The 27,072-nt window shown below is 43.7% G+C and overlaps 2 protein-coding genes across 2 annotated transcripts; one reads left to right on the forward strand and one right to left on the reverse strand.

Annotated features, from left to right (window-relative positions):
• Positions 1–4,672: 4,672 nt before the first annotated feature.
• si:dkey-110g7.8 (GTPase IMAP family member 8) lies at positions 4,673–16,828 on the reverse strand. Its single transcript, XM_050069230.1, has 7 exons — positions 16,729–16,828; positions 12,516–13,120; positions 11,151–11,706; positions 9,590–9,687; positions 9,289–9,420; positions 8,448–9,038; positions 4,673–6,832 (listed from the first exon to the last, which is right to left on the reverse strand). The coding sequence occupies exons 2-7, from the start codon at positions 12,544–12,546 to the stop codon at positions 6,759–6,761; spliced, it is 1,482 nt and encodes a 493-aa protein (XP_049925187.1). The 5' UTR covers positions 12,547–13,120; positions 16,729–16,828; the 3' UTR covers positions 4,673–6,758.
• Positions 13,852–26,767, forward strand: adsl (adenylosuccinate lyase). Its single transcript, XM_050069232.1, has 12 exons — positions 13,852–14,105; positions 19,961–20,164; positions 20,319–20,363; positions 20,641–20,720; positions 20,864–21,035; positions 22,114–22,160; positions 23,211–23,301; positions 23,415–23,484; positions 23,570–23,717; positions 23,914–24,094; positions 24,182–24,358; positions 26,558–26,767. Exons 1-12 carry the CDS (start codon positions 13,962–13,964, stop codon positions 26,642–26,644), a joined length of 1,446 nt encoding a protein of 481 aa, XP_049925189.1. The 5' UTR covers positions 13,852–13,961; the 3' UTR covers positions 26,645–26,767.
• The last annotated feature ends 305 nt before the right edge of the window (positions 26,768–27,072 follow it).

Here is a 27,072-nt window from a genome sequence, read left to right on the forward strand (position 1 = left end):
CAGGGCGTCATTACACTTTACCTGCTTGTAAAACTAACCGGTTTTCAAAATCTTTTGTTCGTTCTGCTCTTTGTCTTTTAAATTCTCTGTAATTTGTAATATAATTGTGCTTATATCTCTTTTATTTTTACTCATCTATTTATGTGTCTACATGTTACTGTGTGTTATGTGTGAACGGCAAGCTGTTCATACAAATGAATAAAGTTGTCTGAATCTGAACCTGAATATGCAGTATGCAAATATGCAATGAATAAAAGCGACTACTGTCTACACACGCAGGGCAACATGAAGACTGACCCTTTACTCAGACTTCATGCGGGCTATCTGACAAATATGACATAATGTGAGCACCACTGTTAAAACTCAAGATTTGTTTTGCTATTTGCTCGGGTACAAGCGTACAAAGCCACTGGAATTCTTGTGCAGATTGTTGGTCGCTGGGTCACGGACACCACACCACAGACGAACTTGAAGCCAGTTGACTCTCTGCATGTGTGTGTCAGCTGTCAGTGTTGTTGTTCTGGCCTGGAGATACTTTGTTTAGCCTGAGCCTTGACTGAAGTAAAGGTGTTTTTGTCTGCCATTGTATAAAAGATAATACTTAAGATGTTTTATTTCACAGTGTTTTTAAAAACATATTTCTCGGTGTAATCACCCTCACTGTTAGTGTTCTATGTGTATGTTGGCTGACAAATCTGCTTTGTACAGTGCCACCTGGTGACGATACAGCACAACTACTACTTCCATCACAGCGTTATGTACTTTGAATGCAGCATACATGGAAATAGTGTTGCACAGTGGTTGAAGGATGTACTCAGATCATTTACTTAATTAAAAGTACTAAGAATAAGAATAACTTTATTCATCCCCAAGGGAAATTCAATTATCTGTCAGCTCATCTATTATATATCAAAGAATTATAAAGCCTGATGGCTGTTGGTATATAGGATCTTCTGTATCTCTCTGTCCTGCATCGAAGAGAGAGGAGCCGTCCACCACAGTTTTTTTGCTCCATCAAGGTGTTGTGGAGTGGATGATCTGGGTTGTTCATGATGGCCTCGAACATCTTCAGTGTGCATCTCTCCACCACCTCCTCCAGTGTGTCCAACCTGACTCCAATCACAGAGCCAGCTCTTTTGACTAGTTTGTCCAGCCGCCTTGCATCTCTGTGTCTGATGCTTCCTCCCCAGCAGACTGCAGCATGAAACAACACACTTGCCACCACAGACTGATAAAACATCTGCAGCATCTTACTACAGATGTCAAGAGATCTGAGCTTCCTCAAGAAAAAGAGGCGGCTCTGCCCCTTTTTGTAGAGAGCGTCTGTGTTTAGGGACCAGTCCAACTTATTATCCAGGTGTACACCTAGATACTTATTGGCACCACCTTGATGTCCACCCCACAGGTATTCACTGGCTGAAGAGGGGGCTTGGACCTGCGGAAATCTATGATCATTTCCTTGGTCTCTGAGGTGTTCAGGAGGAGACAGATCTTGTGACTCCAGTCACTGAAGGCTTTTATCAGGTCCCTATATTCAGACTCCTGCCCATTCCTGATACACACCACAATAGCAGTGTCGTCCGAGTATTTCTGGATGTGGCAGGAGTTGTATTGGAAGTCCGCCGTGTACAGTGTGAACAGGAATGGAGCCAGGACAGTCCCTTGTGGAGCCCCCGTGCTGCTCATTAATGTCCCAGAAACACAGTTCCCCAACCTGACATACTGTGGCCTTCCTGTCAGGCAATCTGTGATCCAGGAGATAAAGGAAGGGTCCACTGCCATCTCTGTGAGCTTGTCTTTGAGTATGTTGGGTTGGATGGTGTTGAATGCACTTGAAAAATCAAAGAACATGATTCTCACATAAGCGCCAGGTTCCTCCAGTTAAGCCAGGGCACGGTGAAGCATGTAGAGGACATCATCATTCACTCCAATGTGTTGTTTGTATGCAAACTGCAGGGCGTCGAGTTTGTCTTTGACCTCAAGTCTCAGTAGGCGTAGAATCAGCCGCTCCAAGGTCTTCATGATGTGCGAAGTGAGGGCTACTGGTCTGAAGTCATTAAGTTCAGCTGGACATTTAATTTTTGGTAATCTAAGACTAATACCACACTGTGAAAATACTCCACTACAAGTAAAAGTTCCACATAAGTAAAAGTCTGTAAGTGTAATCAGCAAAATGTACTTAGAGTGCTCATTGCGCAGTTCTATCAGATGTATACTGTTGTATACTGTTGGGTGGTTTAATCTACAGCAATGCATCATAGTCTATATAATCATCATATGTTTGTAGCATCACTGTCCTGGGAGAACCACACAGCTTTATGAAGCTTTCAGCTTTGTGATGATGCATTTTCCAGCTGATCCAAGAGGGTTTTAAAGAGTTTATTAAGCTTGAAGGGACAGTTCGCCCCCAAAATATATTTTTCCTCTTACCTGTAGTGCCATTAATTTATCTTTTTGGAGATTGTTCCATGTCAGGTGCAGAGTAGGAGAATGCAGTTTTCCCCACTCAATCTGTGGAGTGTTAGAGATACCAACCATAGAGATGTCTGTGACCTGGTTTTAAGGATTCATGCATACCTCTGTCTATAAAGCTTTTAAACAATGACAGATAAATCCAGATCTGGCACTGGATTATGACGATTTGCATTTTTATAGAGGTATTTTTAGCCTAGGATGTTATTTATTTATTTATTTTGTGTTTCCTAATGCTACGATGGGTATAATGTTGATTTGTCTATGTACTGTGTTGTATGTTGTATTTCTACGGCTGCAGTATAGAACAAAAGTTCCCTCTCTGTGCGACAATAAAGTTAATCTTGATCTTGATCCTACTCAAGATAATCCACAGACCTTGTTGTGAGCAATTTCATGTAGGAACTATTTTCTTTCTACCAAATTAAATCCACCAACCACATCACTGTGCAGATGGACGAGTGCATCTACTAAAAGACGAGAAGCTCGTGCTCGTGACAGCTAGAGCAGTAAACATTCATGGTGTCCTCCTTGGCTGAGCTGTAACGTTACCTAGCTCAGTGGTGCTGGGTGAGTAAAGGCCTTTGCACACTGAGTCTGTTTTTTGTGGATGCAATTTTTTAATCCGTCATCTGAAAAGAAAATCATTAAACACAGAAACCTTGCAGTCTGACTCTGATGCATTTTATTCTTCTATTCGTTGTGAAAATTTGCAATACGGCACAAAATGAAAAGACATATTTCCTTCTTTGCCTATCTCCACTTGAGTTACCTATGTGGCTGCCATCACTCCCTCCCTGTCTTTCATTTGGCACCGCAGCTGCATGAAGGGGCAGAGCTGTCCTGCACATTCTATGTGCTGTCCACATCCTCCTCCTCTTCATCATCATCCACCCTGAATATTACTATCTGACCTGTTGAACGTAGCTATCTGAGTTTTGAAATGATGAGTCTTGGTCAAACGTCTCTAAAGGCTCTGACAGATGCGACAAACACAGATAATTGAACCTGTTCTGAAAACCGGAATGACGGACTTAAGTTTTGGACTCAGTGTGCAAACATGATGTCAGGGTTTGAATGTGATGTTCTGTTTCCTGTTTTATTTTGATGGTCTGTTATTTGTCTCTCCATGTCCTGTCAAGTGTCCCACTGCCCTGATTGTCCGACTGCTTTCACCTGTGTCTCATTATCCCCCCTGTCAGAGTATAAGTCTGTTCCCTTTGTTCTCTGCTAGACTGTCTTGTCCTTCGTGTGAGGTTTTCGGTGTTCTTCCTTGTGTGAATTCCACGTGAGGTTGACCTTTTTTCATATTTAGACCAGTGAGTTTTTGCCAGTTGATTTGGTTTCCTCTGCCTGTGCTGACTGCCTTTTGTGTACTCACTCAGACTGTATGAAAAACACTGAACTTTGGATTTCGTCTGTTTGCATTTGTGAGTCCACCATTGTGTCTGATACATGATTGACACAATCATGTGTCTGATACATGATTGACACAACGTGAGGTCGTATTTATTTTTAGACTCAGTTTGCAAAGGACCTTAAGTAGTAGATGCACTCTTCCTTCTGCGCAGTAATTTGGTTGGCAAGTGTAGTTTGGTAGAAAGAAAATAGTTCCTGCATGAAACTGCTCACAACAAGGTCTGTGAATTATCTTGAGTAACTGGGTCACGATTTCTGGAAAGAGATATTGATGTTGAGTTTTTCAAATGTACTTTTTTGGCACTTTGAGCACCACAAGCTGAGTGCCATTTAGTTCCATTATATTGGAAAGAAGGCAGACATCTCTACGGCTGATATCTCCAACACTCTGCAACTCACACCGAAACAATCTAGATTAATAAACAGCACTAGAGGTAAGAGGGAGAAATATGTATTTTGATTTTGGGGTGAACTGTCCCTTTAAGAAGTAGGAGAATTTTCTCAACCTATAAAGGAACACTTCGTCATTCACTTATCACAAACATTCAAAGTCAACACATCTGGAGATACATGGTGTCACTGCTTCAGGACGGGGATGGAAAAGTAAATCAAGCTGTCAGACAAATAGGTCTATAGTGGAGTAGAAATAAAAAGTTGAATAAAATGGAAACACTCAAATTTGTACTTAAGTACAGTACTTGAGTCTGTCAGTTGGAACAAAGCACACAACACATAAAAAGAATAGTTAAATAATAAGATGAAAGCCAAAAATACACAACAATATATCCATATCTTTTATTGTTGTCTGAGGATGAGCAAAGTACTGATGATGCAATCACCATTTAGGAAGGACCACACAGGAAGTAACATCACTTTGGCCACGGTAAAGTGGTCGAACTTACACAGTGCAAAATGCTCCGCTAAAAGCGTTACAACGCAACATGTCTTACACTGTAAATATACACGACTTATACAATATATTCACAGGTGAGGTGGGACTCTAAGACTCCAAATGAATGTTTGAAACATCCTCATATCAAATTGTAAAGTCATGCTCGTCACACAAAGTGCTGCGGTAGCCTACGTCACTAGATGAAGCACAGAGGCGGTAAAGCAGAGGGGACGCAGTGTCAGGGTTTCTTTTATAGGCTACATCATTTGTAGAAAATAAGATTTTACAGCATGGCAGTGGTGTCGGTCACATATATCATATATGCTTTTATTCGTACCTTTCAGAGTGTGATTTTTTTTTGTACACTTTATCTTTTTTTTGCAGTCGTAAAAGGTAGACGGATGTGATGTCGTTACCAGAGGTTCACATAGGCTTTCTCAAGCAAGAGTCAGAGGAGTAAGAAGTGAGGTTGCCTTCAGCTCTATAGGCACTCGTTTATCTGCATGCGTCGTCTTAACATGCCTCTCAGAGCTGAGTATATATATTTTAATCTTTTGAAAAACATCGCAGCTGATGTCAGATACAGATGTCTCACTGATGTAGAAAAGGTAGTAAAAGCCCTATGTGAGTGAGCTCCCATGGTTCATGAGGTTATGTTGTTTCAGTAGCATGCGAAAGCTTGATGTAGCCTATAGGATACTGCCCTGCCGCAGGGCTGCACAGTACTCCCACTCTCACGCTTTGATGCTGAGGCACGTAGCTGAATCTACCTTGTCGATAAATAAATGCACTGGATGCATGAAAACGGCGAGCCAGCCTGAGCTGCTCCGCAGGGATCTGAGACTGCACACAGTTTCAATACGGCCTGTAACTGTTCACGCTCCAGGTGAGCACGGATGCTACAGCAGAGGTGGGCTCGTTGTGACTGTATTTACTGCCGGGGATGGATTCAATTTTCAGCACAGGAGAACCAAAGGAACCAATCACAAGCAAAGTGCAAACTCACTTCCAGCAAACTGAAGCAAATCCTCCCATAAAAAAACCCCCAACAACCCTCCACTCTGAATTAATATGCGACTCTGCAGTTTAGCAATCAGCATTAATCAGCATTTCTGTAAATGTACCAGATTTGCCCCGGAGGAAGCAATTCGGCCCCGACTCCCTGAGCTGAAACGAATCAAATGTTTATGACGAGAATTTTAATATCACTCATGTCTGAATGTGTACTGTCATGATACGGGAGTGCACAAGTAACTCAAGCTTTTTTTTTTTGGACATGTGTGTGCACAGATTCCAGTACACATCACTATGTTTGCTGCATTTTTCACATTTTGGATTGGTTCAATCCCCATTTGGTTCAAACTGATTCAAAGAAAATGACAGAAATGGCACTTGATGTAGAAGGGGATGACTATATAGTAAAATCCAGTCCCAATTTGTGGTACAAGTCACACATACTCTTAGTCTTCCAGTAACCAAAAGTGACAAAGGTTCTGCAGACATGAGTCCTACCATCAAATCTGATTAAATATTGTCCTCTTTTGATTTTCATTTTTTATACTTGTATCAGTGTGGTCTGAAAACATAGTAACGATGATGAGTAATTCTGTACTCTGCAGTGTTCAAACAGGGTCTCTTTAGCAGCAGTTGTGTACATGCTCACAAACAGGGATCGAGCTCTGGTCCCTTGAAGCAGAAGCAGAATATTTCTCCTCCTCTTTTGGTTTGAGGAGAGTGTCTTTGCACTTTCAGTCCAGCTCGAGGTTTTGCTCAGCGATCAGTTTGGTCTTTTTAACAAAGAGCTACTCATGTCGAGACTCGCCCAGTCCGAGCCGTTTGTTTCCCCAAAGACTCCTCGGAGTTGGAGCTGGGATATCAAGATGAGGTTTAAGTTACGTGAGGTGGTGTTTGGGCCTGTCGAAGACTCAGAATGAGGATAAAAAGCTGGACCACATCCCTTTTTAGTGCGGTGGTGTCACTGCAGCTGGCATCCTCGACAGTCGTCCTCGGGCTCGGTGTTGTCGGAGGAGTAAGAGCTCTCCTCGCTCACTGTCAGACACAACACAGGCATATTAGACAGATGTATAATATAATATTTCAGTGGTTAGACACACAAACTTCAAGGACGAGTTCACCCTTAACTCTGAAATACATATTTTCCCTCTTACCTGTAGTGCTATTTATCAGTCTAGATTGTTTTGGTGTGAGTAACCGTGTTGGCCCTCTCGCTAATATAATGGAACTAGATGGCACTCAGCTTGTGGTGCTCAAAGCGCCAAACATTTGAAAAAACTCAACATCAGTGTCTCTTTCCATAAATCATGACCTGGTTACTCAAGATAATCTGCAGACCTTGTTGTGAGCAGTTTCATGTAGAAACTATTTTCTTTTTACCAAACGACACCCATCAACTGTATCACTGCGCAGAAGGAAACGTGCATCTACTGCTAGCTCACCTAGCACCACTGAACTAGCTAACGTTACAGCTCAACTGAGGAGGACGGCATTAATGTTTACATCTCGCACATCTCGTCACAACCACAAGCCAATTGTCGATGAGTAGATGCACTCTTCCTTCTCTGCACTGCATCCTCATATAACAAATAAGTGCCTCACGAATGAAGCTAAATACTTAACGTAAATCAATGTAGGTTAGGTTTAGGAAAAGAAACACGGTGACGACGTACCTTAAAATACTTTAGTTACAAACACAGGTCTCTTAGGGGAAAGTCCTGTGTAGTTTGACCCATCCACCACCCTATTTTGCGTCCTTACACAGACTTTTCGGTCTTTATACTACTCTTTCCACATGACTGCAACCTTCCCGATTACATGGGTTATATATGAATCGTGGTGTATTATTTTTGTGGGTACATGTACCAAAAATGCATGAGAACAGCCTGTTCTGCACAGTGATATGGTTGGTGGGTGTAGTTCAGTAGAAAGGAAATGGTTCCTCATACGGCACCAGCCAACTACTCATACACTTGTGTGCTAACTAATGTTACAGCTCAGCTGAGGAGGACGCCATTAATATTTACATCTCGGTGATACGTTTGTCGGGCGTAGTTTGGTATAAAGAAAATAGTTCCTACATAAAACTACTCACAGCAAGGTTTGTGGATTATCTTAAGTACCTGGGTTGTGATTTCTGGAAAGAGACATTGCTGTTAAGTTTTTAAGATGTATTTTTTGGCACTTTGAGCACCCCAAGCTGAGTGCCGAGAGAAGGCAGACATCTCTACAGGTAAGAGGAGAAATATGTGTTCTTGATTTTGAGGGTGAAGACTAAAGTTTTTAAAGGTCTAGTGTGCAGGATGTGGTGGCATTTTGCGGTGAGGTTGCAGAACTGAAACTTGTACGAGAACTAAGTTGGCAGATGTGAAAACATGAAAACACGAATGGCCCTATTTAGAGTTTGATTTGTCCATTCTGGCCCACAGTAACAACATGTCTTGGAGAGGAGCTACTCCATAAGTAGATATAAACAGCTCATTCTGAGGTAACAAAAACACAATGATTGTTATTTTCAGGTGATTATAAACTAATAAAAAACATAGTTATGAATATTATATTCCATTTCTACCAATAGATGCCCTTCACTTCTACACACTGGACCTTTAACTTTGCAGACTATATATGAAAGTAAAGCTGTGTGACTTACACCACTCGGTCTGTATGGGGAGGAAGGCCTTGTCCCCGTTCTCTCTGATCATCTCCTCTATCTTATCCAGTAGGACTGACACACTCCTGTCCTTGCCAGGAGTCTTACTGTCTAGGACGTGGTAATAGTTCCCACAGTATTCCAGTAGTCTTTGCAGCTCCCTCCCTCCTCTAAGGATGTGCTCCTCGATGGGCGTGCGGCCCAGCCAATCACCACAGCTGAACAGCACCATGGTGTGGAGGCACGCGCTGTCCCCAAACAGAGTCTCTATGTGGGCCAGGAGTGTCCGCCTCTTCCTGGCGGTGAGGGACGACACGACGGGGAGGACCAGCAGCAGGGTATGGGGTCCAGGTCGCAGGAGGGCAGCCCCGCGCTGGGACTCCTGGCGGATACGCTTCGGGGTCCGCCTCACTGAGAACCAATCCCAGCCTGGGGTGTCGACAATTGTGATCCGACGGCCGGACACAAGCGCCTGCCTCCTGAGGCACAGCTCTGTCTCCTGGCCTGACTCAAAGTACCGACGACCCAGGATGGAGTTCCCCACTGAGCTCTTCCCAACACCCTTCCAGCCTAACAGGAGCAGTCTCAACTCTGAAAACCATGAAAGACAGACAAAGGACGAGTGTGAGAGAATGAGACACCATTAAGATTAAAACACAGACAAAGAAAAACAATATTGATTGCCTAGGATGAGTAAGCTGTTTCCTAGAACAACAATTCTGCAGTTTCCTCTGGAGCAGCATTATGACACATATGCACTCATCTCTCTCCTTCAACGCATGACTCACTCACCTACACACACTCTAACACACAGTGACACAAACACACAGTCCCCTCATACCTCTGGGAGGCCCTCCAATCATCTGCTCCCTCTGTCTGGCGTGCTCCTCCATCCTCATCCTCTCCTCCTCCAGAGCTCTCCTGGCCTGCTCCTCCTCCAGTAAAATCAACTCATTCACTTCAAAGTACCAGCCTGCGTGACAGTGACAATGAATTATTCACTGTCTTCAATCAGGTCTATAACACAACTGGTGTGTTGATTAATAATGCAGTGATTATTAATATATAGAGTGCAGAGGGGATGCTTATTTGCTTTATCACAGCACAGGAGAAATGCAGTGATCATAGTATGAAAAACAAACCTTGGTTGTCAGTGATCATTTCCTCCACCTTCTCCATGAGCTCGGGGACCTGCGTGTTGTCTTCTGTGTCTTTCCGAGTGTTATCAAAAGCGTGGTACCTGCAGGTGAGGGAAAAAACATTTTAAAGGAACACTCCACCAATTTCCAGATATAGTTCACTTTAGTCATCATGATGAGTCATGTTGTGGAAGGAGACGTACACATGCCGCGTTTCTTTGTGCCCTCAGATTCTTTTTTTCAATGTAGATGCAGGGCAACTGCGCTTAAACACCAGAGCGTTGCACACGCGTTTCTGAGCGCCTGAGTTCAACTTATGGAATGCAGCAACATGCACCACATGTTACGTGCTGGGGAACGACCAATCACAGTCGTCAGACATCTTTCGCTTCTTCCGTAAATATCAATCTGTGGTAAATACACTTACACACTTAATAAACAACGCCTGGAAGACGATCAGCTCTGCACTCAGGATGTCATGTAAGTAGGCCATGCTACGGTGCTTGTTATGGCTGCTTGGCAACTTCAAATGCAATCTGTCTTGACGCCCTTGAAAGTTGGCACAGAATAGGCACAAGAGTCGCACACAGCGCCCGACCTTGTGTTTTCCAGGCGGTTAAAGACGTGGCATGTGTACAGTCCCTAATGTATTCTGCGGCTCTGAAGGGAGCATTAAAAAAAAAAAAAAAACCCTGGTGATGTCATAGTGATGTCATCAGGGGTACCGCAACTTGAGGTTATTAATGCGGACTAAAAGTCAGGATATCTCGACCTCTGCTGCTTTGATTTTGAGCGGACTACAAAGGTCTTGTAAGCTCACTTCTTTCTCCACAACCCAAGATACTTTTTTCATTTTCAAACTTTTAGACATTAGACCCGCTGACACTGACTCAAGTGACATCACTCTAAAAACAGATCTGCATTTGGATGCACAGTGGTGTAGTGGTTGTTAATGAGGTGGGTGTACTGCTAGGTGGATGGATAGGTTACAGAGGAGGTAGTGGGTACACCCTCCCATATATTCCAATGGCTTTTTGGCTGATAGGTGGGTATACTGTAAACAGCTAGAAAAAGAGGAGGGTATACCCCGTATATCTGCGGGCACCCTCCACTACACCACTTTGTATGCAGAATCTGAAGGCAACTGTATAAGAATTTGCTATCAGATGCGTTCTGATTCTGTTTTTAGTGGTATTGACGAATCACATTTGAGTGGGATTTGATCGTCTGCAGGTGAACAGTTCATGTGGAGAGCAAAATAAGAGGAAAGCATTGGTTGAAATGCAGTCTCAGAATGGATCGACTATTGTGTGATGACAATTTACCGTTTTTTAAATCTTTCTTCTAATTTCTGTGAATTCATATGCAGATATCTGTTTAAAGAGATTAGCTGAAATGTTGTCTGAAGTGGTCTCAAGTTGCTTCAGAGCTCCCAAAATATTGCCAGTTGCTCCCAGAGGTTTTTTCTCCAACCACAATATTTGTGATTGTTTTGTGCTAACAGAGACTCGCCACAGCAGACCTTTGTGAACTCAAAGAAAGAAGAGCGAGGTAAACATCACACCTGCTTCCACATCTCTCCACCAGCCACTGCAGGGCCTCTCCAGTGTTCGCTATGTGCTCCTCAATGAAGACCCCCTTGGGCAGCTTGTCCACCCCGGTAAACACCACCATGGAGTACCTCCAGGTCCCCCCACCCAGCGCCCCCAGCTGCTCCTCCGCGGCCCTCCTCTCGATGTCAGTGAAGGGCTGGGTGACCGACACCACCAGCAGGATGGCGTGGGGTCCAGGAGGGCAGAGAATGGCCCCCATGCACGGCCCCTCGCTGTCCAGGCTCGGCGCCGGCCGCTGTGGGTTGTCCAACTCTGCGGCGGCGTTGTCGCTGCTGTCAGCTTCGCCGGTGTCCTCCGGGTCGTTGGGGATGGCCCATGGCGGCGTGTCCACCACAGTGACCCGTCGGCCGTAGATCTCCGTCTGGCCCACGTTGCTGTGAGTCGTCTCCGTCCCAGCGTCGAAGACCTCGTCGCCCAGGATGCTGTTGGCTGTGGAGGTCTTTCCAGACTGGGGCCCCCCAAGGATCAGCAGCCTGCGCTCAGGGGGGTGGCGGCCCCTGGGGTCCCCTGTTGAGACATAGAGAGATTAGACAGGAGGTTCCCCACAAGGATGGATTTAAGTTTGATTGTCTGACTGCTGCATGAAGCCAAGCAGTTGGCCGTCTGAGGAAATGATCCTAATCCTTTATTCTGTTCTGTCTCTGAAGGATTGCCTTGTCCGCAAAGTGCTTTCCGGAGATGAGGAAACTTCATTCTTTCCACTGCAACATATAGCCCTATCCCTCTCCTCACTCAGATTTCCTCTTTGCGCCCTTCTTATCTGAGCTCCTTGTTACCTTATACCTCTTCTCCTTAACTGCCTCTTGTCCTTACCCCCTTCTCTCCCCCTAACCTTCCTCCCAGCATGCCTCCTCTTTGTTTTCCTCTGTCCTTAGCCTTTGGAAAAAATTGGGTCAGAGAGGAGGAACCTTGGACTCCTTCCAAAAAGAAAGGCATGTGGACAGAATATGATTTAGTGAAAGTTGCATGAAGAGGACGAATGTTTTGATCAATCATTGTGAAAGAATATGAATATTCGGAGGATGGAGAGAGGAGCAGCAGCCGCTCTGTGCTGATGACAAGAGGGGAGAACACAGAGGGAGGAGAGGGAAGTTCATTGATTTACCCCGTTACTCACGGCTGCTGACACTTTCCATGTGAGCTGCTAAACACAGGAAGTTGACTCAAGCAACAGTTTCCCAGCATTGTGAATGGCCCCAACATGACATGGCTCTGAGGGATTACGCCTGATGCTGTGCCTGACTGAATGGATGGTGATGATGAAGGGGGGAACCTGCGGGGACAAGGTGTTCAGCAAAGGATGAAAGCCCACTCACCAGTGTCAGAGGCAGAGGACACAGCAGCCATCTTGTGTGTAGAACCTCTGGCTTCCTCCTCCTCTGCCCCCCTCCTCCTTCTCCTTCTCGCCTCCACGGTTGATTCCTCTTCGTGCCCCTTCAGAAAGCGACGGATCCTGAGTGGTGTGTGAAAGGCTGGCAGCTCAAATGCTTCTTGGCTCTCTCTTTCACTCTCACCCTCATTCTACTGCAGTGGAACTCACTCTATCCTCTGTTCCCTGTGTCTGCCTCCCTTTCTCTCCTCATACCTCCTTTGCCATTCAACCTCTCCCCCTCTCTCTCCCCCTTTTTTGTAATCTATTATCCTCCACACCCCCTCACCCCACTGTGGCTCTTCCCTGTCCTTTCCTCTGTGGCTTCTCCCCGTCTCCTCCGTCTTATTTATCTGTCCAAGCAGAGGGGAAAGATTGTGCAATGCAGGAGTCTGGAAGCCAAATCCACCCCTGCTGCAGCAGCTCCAGGAAGATGTCTCGTCATTTCTTTTTTTTAAGTCAAAACACAGGAAGCTGTTCCTCCCACTTGCCCGTATCACACAGCAGCAGCAGCAGCAGCAGCAGCAGCAAGAGTGTGGCACTGTATGCAGACTGCAGTCAGGAGGACAGATAGAAAGATGGATAGACAGAGAGGGAGGGAGAGATAGAGAGGGAGCACAGTGTTCTCTCTCTGTTTACAGCTGGATGTATTCCCCAGCTGCTGCATCATGCACAAACACTACTATTTATATGATGCCTGCAGACACAGAAACATTGTGAGGGAGGCAGGGGGGGTATGTATAATGCATGAATAAATTTAAATATTGATATAAGACATGCAGCTACATCTTACATAATACATAAAAGCTCCCATAAATAGCAGATGACTGCAAGACGTTATCTAATTGCACTGAACTCAAAGCACTGTCACTGTAGTGTGAGTAATGTCTGAGGGATGCTGGGCTGAAACATTACATATATGTCATCCTGAATGTCTGAGCTCATCCTTGGCTCCTTAACAGATCAATTACACGCTGTATGGCGAGATACATTCACGGAACCGAGCTAAATCATGTAAGAAAGAGTATCAAAAAAAATATGAGCTTTAAAAATGAACAATTAGCGTATTGGTACATTTTGTAGCGTCTCTTTATTGACGTACTTTCCCGCACAGGAGCGTTGTTTCAACTCTGTTGTGTCGCAGCTGTTTAAAACAGACAATTGAACAGCAATTAGGCGGTCACGTACAGGCGCCTCTTTGCCGTACACCGCCACAAGCGTCGTGATCTTACCTCACGCCGTACGCCGACTCCTACTGTCGTAAAACCCGCTTCTTTGCCCATGTGATGCTACAAGCTGAAGTCGGCGCGGCTACTCAGGGAAGCTAGTGTGTGTAGCTGAAGGTGGAGGGCAGACTCTTGTGCTTAAGCAGACACAACCTCGTCTCACAATCATGGAGGGAGCCGACGAGTTCATGAAGTACCGCTCACCGCTGGTGTCCAGGTATGCCAGCAAGGAAATGGCGTACAACTTCAGTGACAGGAAGAAATTCACAACCTGGAGAAAGCTGTGGATCTACCTGGCCAAGGCTGAGAAGGTGTGTAGCTGCTTTACAGCAAACACAGCATGTGTCTTTGCAATTATTGTGCTTCTAAACACAATTTTTTCATGCTTAAGGTCTTATGAGCTGAAGTTTGCGACCTTCAGGAGCCATATTAAGTTTCCTGCTCTAAATATAGTTTTAAGGAGGACCCCCTTTAAGAGCTCTCTGCTATGCATGGCTGTCAGGTCCTGAACTAAGCAGAGGTGTGTCTGCTACTTGTACTATACAACAAGCAGAAAGAAAATCCACATATAATGTAGAGAGGGGTTATTTTATCATGATTCAAGGCTTTTCAATTTTGATAGGTGTAGTTTGCACAGAAACCATGTGTAAGTTTTAATGCATGCATTTCATGAATATGAATTTTAGCAATTAAAGGTCTATTGCAGGGGTGTCAAACATACGGCCCGTGGGCCAGAACCGGCCCACCCAAGGGTCCAATCCGGCCCACTAGATGACTAGACTAAAGGTCCATCCCAATACTCACACTTCCCCTCAGAATTGGCCCTAGCCCTTGTTTTTGCACGTTCCCGCGAAGGGCTAAGGTGTCCCAAACTTTAGGTAAGTGCTGTCAGCCCTTAAAATCCCTACTTAAAACCTCTTGCACTCCACCCCCATTTTATAGCAAAAACACCTAAAATGACATACCCAAATTAAAATGACTGTAGCTTCTGAACCGCTCTGACTACATGCATGCATGATGTCTTGCCAGAAAGAAAACTCTCTGAAGTTTCTTGTGAAAGTGTCAGAAACACTATAGGTGATACAGAGACAGAGTAATGGGCCTTTGAACTCCGTAAAAAATTGAAGATTTTGCCTAAAATAAAATAAAAAATGTATTTAAGGATGAATAACTGTCTGTGGCTTCATCTGAGCAGGTAAATGACATGTAGGGCTGTAGGCACACTATCAATGAACATTTGTTTCAAATTTGAAGAAGACTGCTCAAAGTATGACCATTCTACAGTGTTTTTTCCAAGAAAAGATCCAGGCGGAGCTCCAAAAGACAAGTCGGTCACTCGGCTTCAAAACAGTACTATCAGTGATCAAACAACACTCAGCCAGCTTCTAACATTGTACCGTATTGAAATCAGGTGTGATTATGATAGCTGATGTTGTTTATGACACAGAAACACCATAAAATATCACCAAATAAAGCCTTATGAAATGTGAAAGTTATGGTCCCACTTTCTAGACGGTATATCTCAGCCAAAAATAGTGGTAGGAGTGAGACTCTTACCTTTTTATAAACCAGCTAAGTCCCCGCTAACGGCTCCACATAAGATCGCGAGTAATCCTTTAACTTTTCCCATCGAAAAACGGCATGACATGACTTGTCACCACTCATCGCGATTTTTGACTTTGTGTGTTTAGGCTGCTCTGGTGCGAAATACATCATAAATAAAAGAAAAATGAGAAAATGCTTCCTGAATCCGGCAATACCAAACATCATATGGTTTGATGACGTAGTGCGCCTGGGAGATACCATTTAACAGAGGGGGGGGGCGAGGACGTCGGCGTCCTGGCGGAGTTAGAGAGGTTANGATCAAACAACACTCAGCCAGCTTCTAACATTGTACCGTATTGAAATCAGGTGTGATTATGATAGCTGATGTTGTTTATGACACAGAAACAACATAAAATATCACCAAATAAAGCCTTATGAAATGTGAAAGTTATGGTCCCACTTTCTAGACGGTATATCTCGAGGGGCGAGGACGTCGGCGTCCTGGCGGAGTTAGAGAGGTTAATTTGAAGGGCCGTGCGATGCATACGTTAGAGAGGTTAATTTGAAGGGCCGTGCGATGCATACTTACGAACCCATCTCAACTGAGGGGAAGATTGAAATTCCCAGGTTGCATTGTGACACTATCCAGACAGGTGCATTTTCCGGGAAGATGGCAGCCTCCATGAGAAAGCCATCGCACAATTTAAGTACTATTTTCGCAAATAAGCACGCAAAAGTTCCAAAATATGTCTGAATGTGTTATCTTTCTGCATATGCATTGTTATCTGTAAGTGTTGAGTTAGAATATGGATGCTTGAAAATGGCTAATTCACGATGTGGCCGACATGAATATCTACAGAGTTCTTCGTGCAAGAAGCCTATGTCGACGATACGTGCGACGTAGGTGAACACGTCTGTTACGCTAATTTACACTACCCCTTTCATCATTGAGGGGAATCTATCTGGCGAGTGCACTTGAAACCAAGGGGTAAGGTTAAGGGAAGAGAACTGGGATTGGCCCAAAGGATGCTTTTAAACCTGCCCTGTTTGGTTCAGTTCAATCGAACTCAAGTTCATTTGCCCCCTCAGTGCAGTTTGTTTGGGCAGGTGTGAACACAGCAATCACACTCAGGTGCGCACCAAAACAACCAAGGTTCCAAGGTTTCAGGAGCAAGTTAAACAATGTGTTGCCTACTTCATGTTAGAGGCTTCAGAGGCGTCAGGGGCGTTTCCACCCTGACCAAGATACAGTTCTCTAATTAACAATGAATACTGTGACTATGTTTAAAGATACTGAAAAAAAAATTGCACTTATTTTTCTTGAGACATTTCAGTTCAATACCATAGATAAGGAAATGTAAATGGTATAATAAACAACAAATTCCATACCTCGGTATACCGGTTTCTCAGTATACCACTGCAGCCCTTCTGCAGACTTTTGGATTTGTATTCCAGGATACCAAATAGTACTTGTTTCCGTGGACTGTTCATTAAAATGGAGGCTGGTAAAAGCACAAAGGTTATATTGCCCTGATTTTCTGTCCTTGTCTGTGGCTCTTTTCTATGATAACCAGAGACAGAAAACATTGGTTAAAAGCCAACTGTGTCACTGCAACAAACCTCAACTCTTCTCTGTTTGAGCTACTCTTCATTGATGTTACACACAGTTTTCTCCATTTGTTCCCGCTTAAATAACTTTAAGGTTGTTAAAGTTAAGGTTGACATTTTCACTCATATTTCCTGTATCAGCTTATATACATATGTCAAATTATAAAACCAGAGAATCCATGTTTTCTATTGCTGCCCCACTCCATTAGATGGAAATATTCTACATGCGTTGTGCATAATTTCATATTTCCTCATAAATCAGTGTCATGTATTTGGTTTCATTGGAAACTTGTGGTCTTCTGGAACTGACACTAAATGATTGTGGGTTTATAAAGGATGTTTGGCTGCACAGAGTGAGTCTGTAATGACTGATGGCTTCTGGGGTCATTAGAAAACACCCTCTGAAACATCCTGACATTTAGCTCCCAAACTAAACAGCCATGGGATCCCTCAGCTCGTGTTCAGCACAGCGGGGTCAAAGATGATTATTATTTAACCAAGCAGAATTTTGAAGTTGCAGATGATTTCAGAACAACTATTAATGTAACCCTGTAGGCATCACAAAGGCTCAGACACTAATTCCTCAGAGTGAATTGTACATTTGTATATTAAAAACGGGCATGTGGGGGATTAACTGGTGACGGATCCTGTCTCACATGTATCACCTCACATGACCACACAGTAATCAGATCTGATCAGAGTCCATCTTTTCTAGCTCTCCTGTATTTTGACGTGTTTTTCGGGGGTAAGCTTTGCCACAGTTTGCCTGGGCAGAGTTAGTGAGGCCTGTGGCTGCCGCTGTGTGGCTTGTGTATGAAAATAGCATGCAGAGAATGTCACAGTAACAGGAGACCGCCCAATGAGACGCTGCATGTTAATAGCCTGGCATAGCTTCTGTAGCCTTTGTAGTTTTTTTTTTTATCATTTCTTATGCTGGGTCACTATTTGCTTGCTCACAGTCTGACCTTTGACCCAGCAGGGTTTGACGTTGTTGTGTTGTAACATAGAGGGAGAGAAGTACATTCAGGGCTCAGTTTCTCAATTAAGTAGTCCCATCATATGACTGCTGTATCCTGATAGAAAAACTCCAATCTAATCAGGATCTCACGAGGAGAGCACATGCCTGTCAAGAGAAGGATGACTAATGTCACATCAGGCTGTCTGTCTACTGTTCAAAGATCTTCAAGTGACGTGATTTTTTTTTATCTTAAAGGGACATTTTACTCCAGAATAATAAAAAATACTTTTTCCTCTTACCTGTAGTGCTTTTTATCAGTTTAGGTTGTCCATACAGATGAATCCATTCAGTATCATACTTGTGTTTGGCCATGTCATCCAGCTAGTTTGCTGTCTCTATCAAGTAGCTGTCTGTTAGTCACTCACTCTACAGCAGGAAAATAAAAGTTCTGTAAATCCACTGTACTTAAAGTGTGTTTTTACAAACTTGCGGTCCATTCAGAATGTGACCCACTTTTTGACCAGGACACACCAGTCGGGAACCACTGATATAATGGAAATGGGAATTGAGATCCGGTTCCTAACTGGTCCCATCCCTTTCTGCATAACTACACCCACCAATTGTATCATGGCACCGAAGGAAGTGTGCATCTACTGCTGCATCACTGAGCTATCTAGTTACATCTTAGGTAAGGTGGACGCCATTAATGTTCACGTCTGTCTTGAGCACGAGCCTCATGTCCATGAATAGATGCACGCTTCCCTCTGCGTGGTGACACAGTTGGCGGGTGTAGTTCGGTGGATCAAGATGGGAATTGACCTATGGCTAAGCCACGCCCCCCTCCACTCACTCGGACAAACTATCAACATTCAGTGACCGGCGCTATGGCAGGTGTCACAGTACACGGCATTTCACAGGAGGCAATTGATGATTTTTGGGGACATAACGATCAGATGTCATTGAGAAGTAACCAAAAGGGCCTAAACTACGCATTGGAGGGATATATTCATCATTTTATTGTTGAGAAGGTCGATGAAAAGCTTAAATTACAAGCCAAAATTTACAGGTCACAGTGTACGCTTGTGAACCGCATCTGGTTGCCGTCACCATCAAAGACAACAAGTTAAAGTGCCACTGAAGTTAAGGTTTTTGGCTCAGAATATGAGAAAAGGATAACGGCCTTTTTACCATCTTTACCAAGAGTGTCTCTCCGTTAGTTTGGTGCTACAGTATTTACACTGAATCATTCAGCATAACGTTTGCCAACCTTTGTTATCTCTGCCATTACAGATAAGTTAATGAAGCTAAGCTCCAGAAGTTAACGTTAGCTTAACTAGAGCCCTTTGGACAACAGCTAACAATGATGTACGATCACCAAAGTACAAAACTAGAACAAAATAGGCTAATGAACTCCCAGCAAACAAGGTGACATGATGAACAACGCAGCTAGGAGCTAACGTTAGGCTAACTTTAGCTAACGTTAGCTAGAGATGTTAAAGATAACTTTATATTTCTTTCCAGCAAAGTGACAATATGTTGCCTCAAACACAATGTTGACTTACCTTAGAACAGATGTAGACATCATTGTTAATCTTATTCACGTTGAGTTGATGTTGTGGTCTAACGTTACCACACAACTTTATCCAAAGGAGACACTTTTCTCGGTTGAGATGTGGTTTAAAGTGTAAAAAATACACCTGGTCGCCCAGCCTCTCAGGATACCTTGTGTCAGAGTTGCATGTACCCCATGCACACCGTTTGACCATTTTCAAACTTCAAAAAGCTCATTAAACCGAACAAAACTGACTTTCTGTAATGCATTTCAATGGACGTCAAGGTAGAGAATGTCCGAGTGTATGGGAATGGCTATACACACTGTGATTGGCTCATCGCATTTGAGGGCGGGACTTAGCCATAAGTCAATTGAGAACCAGATGTGTTGTCCGAAACATCTGAGTCATATACCTACCGTTTATTCCTAGCCGCAATGTCTTCCCTTCATCACTGTGTCTCTCCTCTCACCTGTCTCGTTGTCTTCACCGTTCTCCTCCTCAGGCTTTGGGTCTGCCCATCACAGACGCCCAGATTCAGGAGATGGAGAGCCATGAAGTGGACATTGACTTCACCATGGCAGCCGAGGAGGAACGTAAGCTCAGGCACGACGTCATGGCTCATGTCCACACCTTCGCACACTGCTGCCCCACTGCTGCTCCCATCATCCACCTCGGTGCCACCTCCTGCTACGTGGGAGACAATACTGTAATTATCACGGACATTGTGTTCATTTTTTTGATTGCATGACCAGTCATCTCATATTTTCTCTCATGTGTCTGGTGATGATGATAAAACTCCAACTCTGCTCGCAGAAATATTCTTCAAAAGTTCTCTAAGTGGTTTTGTTTTTCCTCCTCAGGATCTGATTATGCTGCGTGATGGATTCGACATTCTCTTGCCTAAGGTGAGGCTCAGCTGTTTCCCGGAAAACACGCACACCCATCCAGTTGTGCGTCTATGAAATTGGTATATGATCTTTTTTTTCTTGGCAAGCCTCAGCTGTTCAGTAACAAGTCAACAATGTAGAAATAATTTACCACGGTAGATTATTTGCAGTATTTTGTCACACTACACATAGATAACAGAAGTAAGCTTAACACGTGGGGGTTGTATGTGCGTGAATAACAGCGGCGTATTATGTCATAATTCATCGCTGAAACCTTTTGTTCTTTTTCCCACAGCTGGCCAGAGTCATTGACAGACTGGCAAACTTTGCAGAGAAGTACGCTGACCTCCCCACGCTCGGCTTCACACACTACCAGTGAGTCTGAATACAGCTGAGGGGTGTCCCACCACATGCATCCTATTTGCAATGTTTCCTTACCTTAATTTCTTTCCTGATGAAGTACATGCAGTGTTAACATATATCCTCTCCTCCTCCTCCTCCTCCTGCTCTGCCTGCAGGCCTGCCCAGTTGACCACGGTAGGAAAGCGAGCATGTCTGTGGCTGCAGGACTTGACTATGGACATGCGGAACTTGCAGCGAGCCCGTGATGACCTGCGTTTCCGGGGGGTCAAGGGGACCACTGGCACCCAGGCCAGCTTCCTGCAGCTCTTCCAGGGGGACCATGAGAAGGTATAAATCATTGATAAATTTGCATGCAGACAGTGAAGGAGATTTAACATCCAGAAGCATTTTATTATGGTGGATTGTACATGTAACTTGTAGAAAAACTCCCGCACACTGTCTGACTTGCAAAAATAATGATTTTAATTTAGACTAGTCCATACCCATTGGTAGCTTTGGCGTCAGTGAGTAGAAAAACGTGGGACAGACAGAATGACTGACTGACAGAATGACACACTGACAGTTTCCGTGATTATGTACAGCATACCATACCATGACTTAGGGGGGTCCCCTCAGATTATGTGTGGTCATATGCCTACAAAGTTGCGTGGTGATGGGTGAAACCCTTGAGATGTTATACACCTTTATGTGATGAGCCACGCCCTCCGCAATATTCATTGCCTTATAGAAGCTCAGTTTTAGTAAGTTTTCCAACTTTTGCCAAGAGGGAACTTTAGATATTGGTCCCTAGATTATGTTCACCCAGTTTCATGCAGATCGCTCAAACTTCCTAGGAAGAGATCCATTTGAAGTGTTTTTCAAAAAATTCAAAATGGCGGAAAATCTATATAAGCGGAAGTTATGGGTTCTTGAGGCAAATGTGTTCCTCATGAGGAGAGGCATCTCTGTGCAAAGTTTCATGTCTCTACGACATACGGGGCATGAGATATGCTCGTTCAAAGTTTGCAATTTCAATCGGTTACTATAGCGCCCCCCTTTGGCCAATTGATGTAATATTGCTTCACTGGCATCCTCCCATGACCCTCTACCACTGTGCCACATTTCACATGGATTGACCAAGTCAGTGAGGAGAAAAACCTGGAACAAACACACAGACAGAGTTTTTGTCATTATATAGCAAGATTATTGATCAAGCAAACAGTTTTGCCTGACGAATGTCTCGTTACCAAAACGTTGCATCATTATAATCATAATTTTTGTTTGACATTGTGCGGGAATTTTTCTACAAGTTATGTTCTGCTCGTCCCTCTCCTACGTACCTGTTTGGAAATAGATGTGCAAAGTATCCTTTTCATCTGGATGAGAAATGTAACAGTGCTCAACTTTAATAATTTTCCTTCATCAGGTGGAGGAGCTTGACAGAATGGTGACGGAGATGGCGGGCTTCAAAAAGTAAGTTCTGTATTTAAATAAACAAAATGAACAATTCCTGCTTCTAATATTTGGTAGAATAAGATCTGTTATGTAAGTATGATGGAAGACATATGATTAGAAAAGAGTAAGAGTGCTGCAGACAGCAGCAATGTAACAGGCTCCAGTGTAACCACTCGGGGCATGTTCGTACCTTCAATGTACATCCGCTAAAAGTGCTTGTTTTTGCCACTGACAGGCTCAGATTTGTTCTGTAAGGGCCTCATAATATTATGGGAAGGATCCCGACAGAGAGAGTTTGTTGTTGAAGAGAAAGACCCTTTTTGTTTTACTAGAAACAGCCTCCAAATCGGTATCGCCAAACTCACCAGACTCCATTTAAAAAATTTCATCATTAAACACACTTTATTCAGAGTGGACAGAAACAAAATAAAACTCATAAAAACGTCTTGGTTCATCTCTCCACTGTTCTATAAATCACCAACTCTAATTGGGTTGAAACAAACTCTTAATTCACCCAATATGGTGCCTCTGTACACGCTAAAATTACTGTGTTTTTTAAATGGAGTCTGGTGGGTTTGACAATGGTGTTTCAAGGCTGTTTCTGGTTTAACAAAAAGGATCTTACTCTTTAACAAGGTCTTTCTCTGTAGGGATCCTTTCCATAATGGTGTCAGACACCTATTATAACAGTCTGACCCTGTCGGTGGCCAAAACAAGCACTTATAGTGGATGTAAATTGACGGTGTGAACATGTCCCCAGTGGTTACATCGACCTGTTTTCCCGCTGTCAGCTGCAGTGCTCTTGCTAAATACCGGACCAGTTTCAAAAACTGTTGTTCCCATTCGTCACTTAGACACAACAACATGGGAAAATACAGTCCAGGTTGAAATATACTGAACTCACCCTTTAATAACACAAGACAAGCAGACGTGGAGATGATGCACAGTTCGTAGCAGAGTTATTGTGTAAACTGTGAAATGTCACGACCACAGTATAGGTGGTGTTATTTAACAGATTATGGAGACTTGCTTTATCATGAGCCCTGATGTTGTTCTCATGCTACACAGAGCCTACCTGGTGACTGGACAGACATACAGTCGTAAGGTGGACATTGACTGTCTGTCCAGCCTGGCCAGTTTGGGAGCCACTGTCCACAAGGTAAGCTGCAGGAGACTCAGAGAGAACTGCTGCCATCTAGTGGTGACAAATGGAAACCTGCACGTGCTGTCATAAAGACTTGTCAAAGCTCATCTTTGATCTCTCCTCTACAGATCTGTACAGACATCCGCCTGCTCGCCAACCTGAAGGAGATTGAGGAGCCATTTGAGAAGGAGCAGATCGGTACATTCACATTCTGCCACACGTTATCTTGTAATGCAGATATCTGTACAAACTATACCAGCATCAAGTTGTCTTTCCTCTCCAGGTTCCAGTGCCATGCCCTACAAGAGGAACCCCATGCGTGCAGAGCGGTGCTGCAGCTTGGCCCGACATCTGGTGGCACTGATGGCCGACCCTCTGCAGACAGCGGCGGTCCAGTGGCTGGAGAGGACGCTGGACGACAGCGCCAACAGGTCAGCACCCCAGACACACATATGCACTGCATGTGGGAGATATTCTGACATGCTTGCGTCAACCTAGAGTTACTCAGTTTTTTAATAAGAGGTTGTTGCTTGTCATTAGAGGTGTAGTGGTACAAATGTGGTACTGGATCATGCAGAGGTGTTTCTCTCCCGCTTCCTAATAATTATTGATTCCACCCATGTACAGGAGGATCTCCCTGCCCGAGTCCTTCCTGACGGCTGACATCATCCTCAGCACTCTGCAGAACATCACAGAGGGACTGGTGGTCTACCCCAAAGTCATCGAGAGACACATCCGCCACGAGCTGCCCTTCATGGCCACAGAGAACATCATTATGGCCATGGTGAAGGCTGGAGGCAACAGACAGGTACTGGTGTTGATTTTTGATTGTGTGTAACAACAGCCCACTGTGTCCTGACCCTTGTGCTTTAAATAACATGTCTTACTCCTTCAGGACTGCCACGAGAAGATTCGTGTTCTGTCGCAGGAGGCAGCGGCTGTGGTCAAACAGGAGGGCGGTGATAACGACCTGCTGAAGAGAGTTCAGAAAGACCCCTACTTTGCCCCCATTCTGGGGCAGCTGGACGCCATACTGGACCCTAAGACCTTTATCGGCCGTGCTCCCCAGCAGGTACATCAGCAGTCCCTCGTCTTTATACTAGCTACCATCCTGACCACACCTCTACCATGTCAAGAGCTCTCAGCTTTAAGTATCTGTATATGACAGGGTTCCTACAGAGTTTGGAAAGGTATGGAATCTGATTTCAGTAATTTCCAGGTCTGGACAGGTATGAAAAAAAAGAATAGAGAGTATGTAAAAATATCTGTTTCCAGACAATTGCCCTCATTCCGCTTTCTAAAATATATAGTTTCTAAACATAGGTTGGTCCTATAAGCAGAGTGTTTGGAGCAGGCAGTCAGCGTAGCCAAAATGTTTACTGCTGTGTGAGAGTGTGTTCCACAGTGAACTGGATGTTGTCAAAAGCAAGGCAAGAAGCATGGGGAGCGATTAAATTTATTTTCTGTTACGGCATCTTCTGCAACGGTTTTCCATAAAAATGAAGGTTATCTTAATCTGTATTCCTGTTCTGACATCCAACGACACAAGAAGACGTTTTTATTCCGGGTATGTCAACTGTTTCTCTCCAGTGTCCACTGTTTTTCTGCCACCAGTTAGGCCTGTCACGATAACAAATTTTGCTAATTGCGTCAGAAATTATTGCGATATTGTGCTTTTAAGACCATTTTTATTATTGTTGTAATTTTGCTGTTTTTAGACCCTTTTTTAAACTTATATAATGATAATAAAGGCATATTGATGCAAGTACTCACTTTTAATGAGAAAAGACATTTATTTAACAAGAATATTTATGAATGCAAAAAAGAAAATTTAAATATCCGAAATAACACGTAAAAATATATGGAAATAAATAAATAAATACAAAAAAATAGATTGTCAGTCTCTCACTCTCAGGTGTGCAGTTAAGTTGGTCGTATTCGCTCTTTTTGTTGAGATGGTTTTAGAACAAACCCGGCACACCGGCTCGTCCAAATTACTGGGCTCCCCTCTGTCATTTGGTTTAAATCCAAAACACTCCCACACAGGGGCCGTGGCATTTGGTTTAGGAACAAGTTCCATGTCTTTCTCTTACGCTCAACTGTTTGGTTTTTCTCCGCCTCGTCTCCCCCTCCCAAAGATCGCACTGTGTGTGTGTGTGTAGCCCATAGCCCCGCCTCCCACACAGAGACAAAGACACTCGATGACAAAAGCTTTCCCCCCGTTCATTACACTAATGAACCAACTCACCTGGCTGCCAGACGGTGCACGGCAGTGAATGCTCTTGTCGTCCAGTCTCTTTGGTGGAGAGAGACGAGGAAAACAAACACGCAATGCTCTTGTCGTCCAGTCTCTTTGGTGGAGAGAGACGAGGAAAACAAACACGCATGAGTATGGCAATTAATCACGGCCGGAAAAGTTACCGTCTCCCTTTTAATTTACCGTGCAATTAACCGACTTATAACCTATCGTGACAGGCCTACCACCAGTATGCGCACGCAACTGCTTTGACCAAAATTGGTCTATAGTTAGTTAGTTTCTTTTATTCCCGTGTCATGCACCTAAAAGTGCCCAACCCTCATGGGTTTATACGTTAAGACACCAAAACAGATAGTTGCAGNAAAGTTACCGTCTCCCTTTTAATTTACCGTGCAATTAACCGAGTTATAACCTATCGCGACAGGCCTACCACCAGTATGCGCACGCAACTGCTTTGACCAAAATTGGTCTATAGTTAGTTTCTTTTATTCCCGTGTCATGCACCTAAAAGTGCCCAACCCTCATGGGTTTATACGTTAAGACACCAAAACAGATAGTTGCAGCGTTCACAGATAATTCATAACAATTCAGTTCATTTCAAAATAACAAAAAAGAAACAAACATACTATAACAGCTCATTCTTGAACAAAATATTCTGTCTGTATATGCATGCACCACTTTTTTTTTCCCCTGAATTTTGTAAAACATTTTTTTTCTCATTTCACTTCACCAGTTTTGACTATTTTGTGTCGACCCATTAAAAGAAAATCCAAATATAAATCCATTTAAATTACAGGTTTTAATGTAAAAGAGGGGCGTGAATACTTTTACGAGGCACTGAACGGGTTAATAGTCGGGTTTTCAAACCATTTATTCACATAAACATCTCGCTGTTTGTACTCAGATGTCAAGTATGGTCTGGAAAATCTACCAAGACCTCTCTGAAAATTTGAGTCTGTAAAAGTCTGGAACTATTCATGGTGTGTAATACATCCTCTATATCCTCTCGTCCAGGTGACCAGGTTCCTGTCTGAGGAAGTCCGCCCCCTGCTGGAGCCGTACAAGGCCAAGATGGATGTCAAGATTGAGCTTGAGCTCTGACACTCACACTCATACACACGCACAGATACAGTGACTTGCACTGGAGCCAAGATATCGAGACTTCATCATGATGTGTGGCTGTGCTGAACGCTGCACCTCAATAAAGAACAATCGTTGAATGAATTCATCTCTGTCACAGTCTTTTAATTTCTGACAACGTGATCAACAATAATGTGGTAATAAATTATGTTGATAATGTTTCTATCACGTGTATTGACAGGAACCAAAGGTCATATGTGCTGCGAGCACTTTTACAACCTGACTCATAATTATAGGACTGCAAATTAAATATTTATGATGCTCACCTGTACACACCAAGACCTGAATAGCTGAGTTTCACTCATTACTATTTTAACCATTTAAACAATCAATCATCGTTAAAAACCATTCAAACAAAGGATCTAAACCATCCTGTGTAGCCTTTGCAG

Source organism: Epinephelus moara, chromosome 18 (assembly GCF_006386435.1).
Source record: "Epinephelus moara isolate mb chromosome 18, YSFRI_EMoa_1.0, whole genome shotgun sequence".
Classification (NCBI taxonomy): Eukaryota; Metazoa; Chordata; class Actinopteri; order Perciformes; family Serranidae; genus Epinephelus; species Epinephelus moara.

Bases quoted from the DNA above. Each gene is read 5' to 3' on its own strand.
- si:dkey-110g7.8 (XM_050069230.1), bottom strand. From the start codon at position 12,546: ATGGCTGCTGTGTCCTCTGCCTCTGACACTG. The intron at 11,707-12,515 runs GTGAGTGGGCTT...ATGTCTCAACAG, and splicing joins GTCCTCTGCCTCTGACACTG to GGGACCCCAGGGGCCGCCAC. The intron at 9,421-9,589 runs GTTTGTTTTTCA...ACTGTCACGCAG, and splicing joins AATGATCACTGACAACCAAG to GCTGGTACTTTGAAGTGAAT.
- adsl (XM_050069232.1), top strand. From the start codon at position 13,962: ATGGAGGGAGCCGACGAGTTCATGAAGTACCGCTCACCGCTGGTGTCC. The intron at 20,364-20,640 runs GTGAGGCTCAGC...TTTTTCCCACAG, and splicing joins TCGACATTCTCTTGCCTAAG to CTGGCCAGAGTCATTGACAG. The intron at 22,161-23,210 runs GTAAGTTCTGTA...CATGCTACACAG, and splicing joins GAGATGGCGGGCTTCAAAAA to AGCCTACCTGGTGACTGGAC.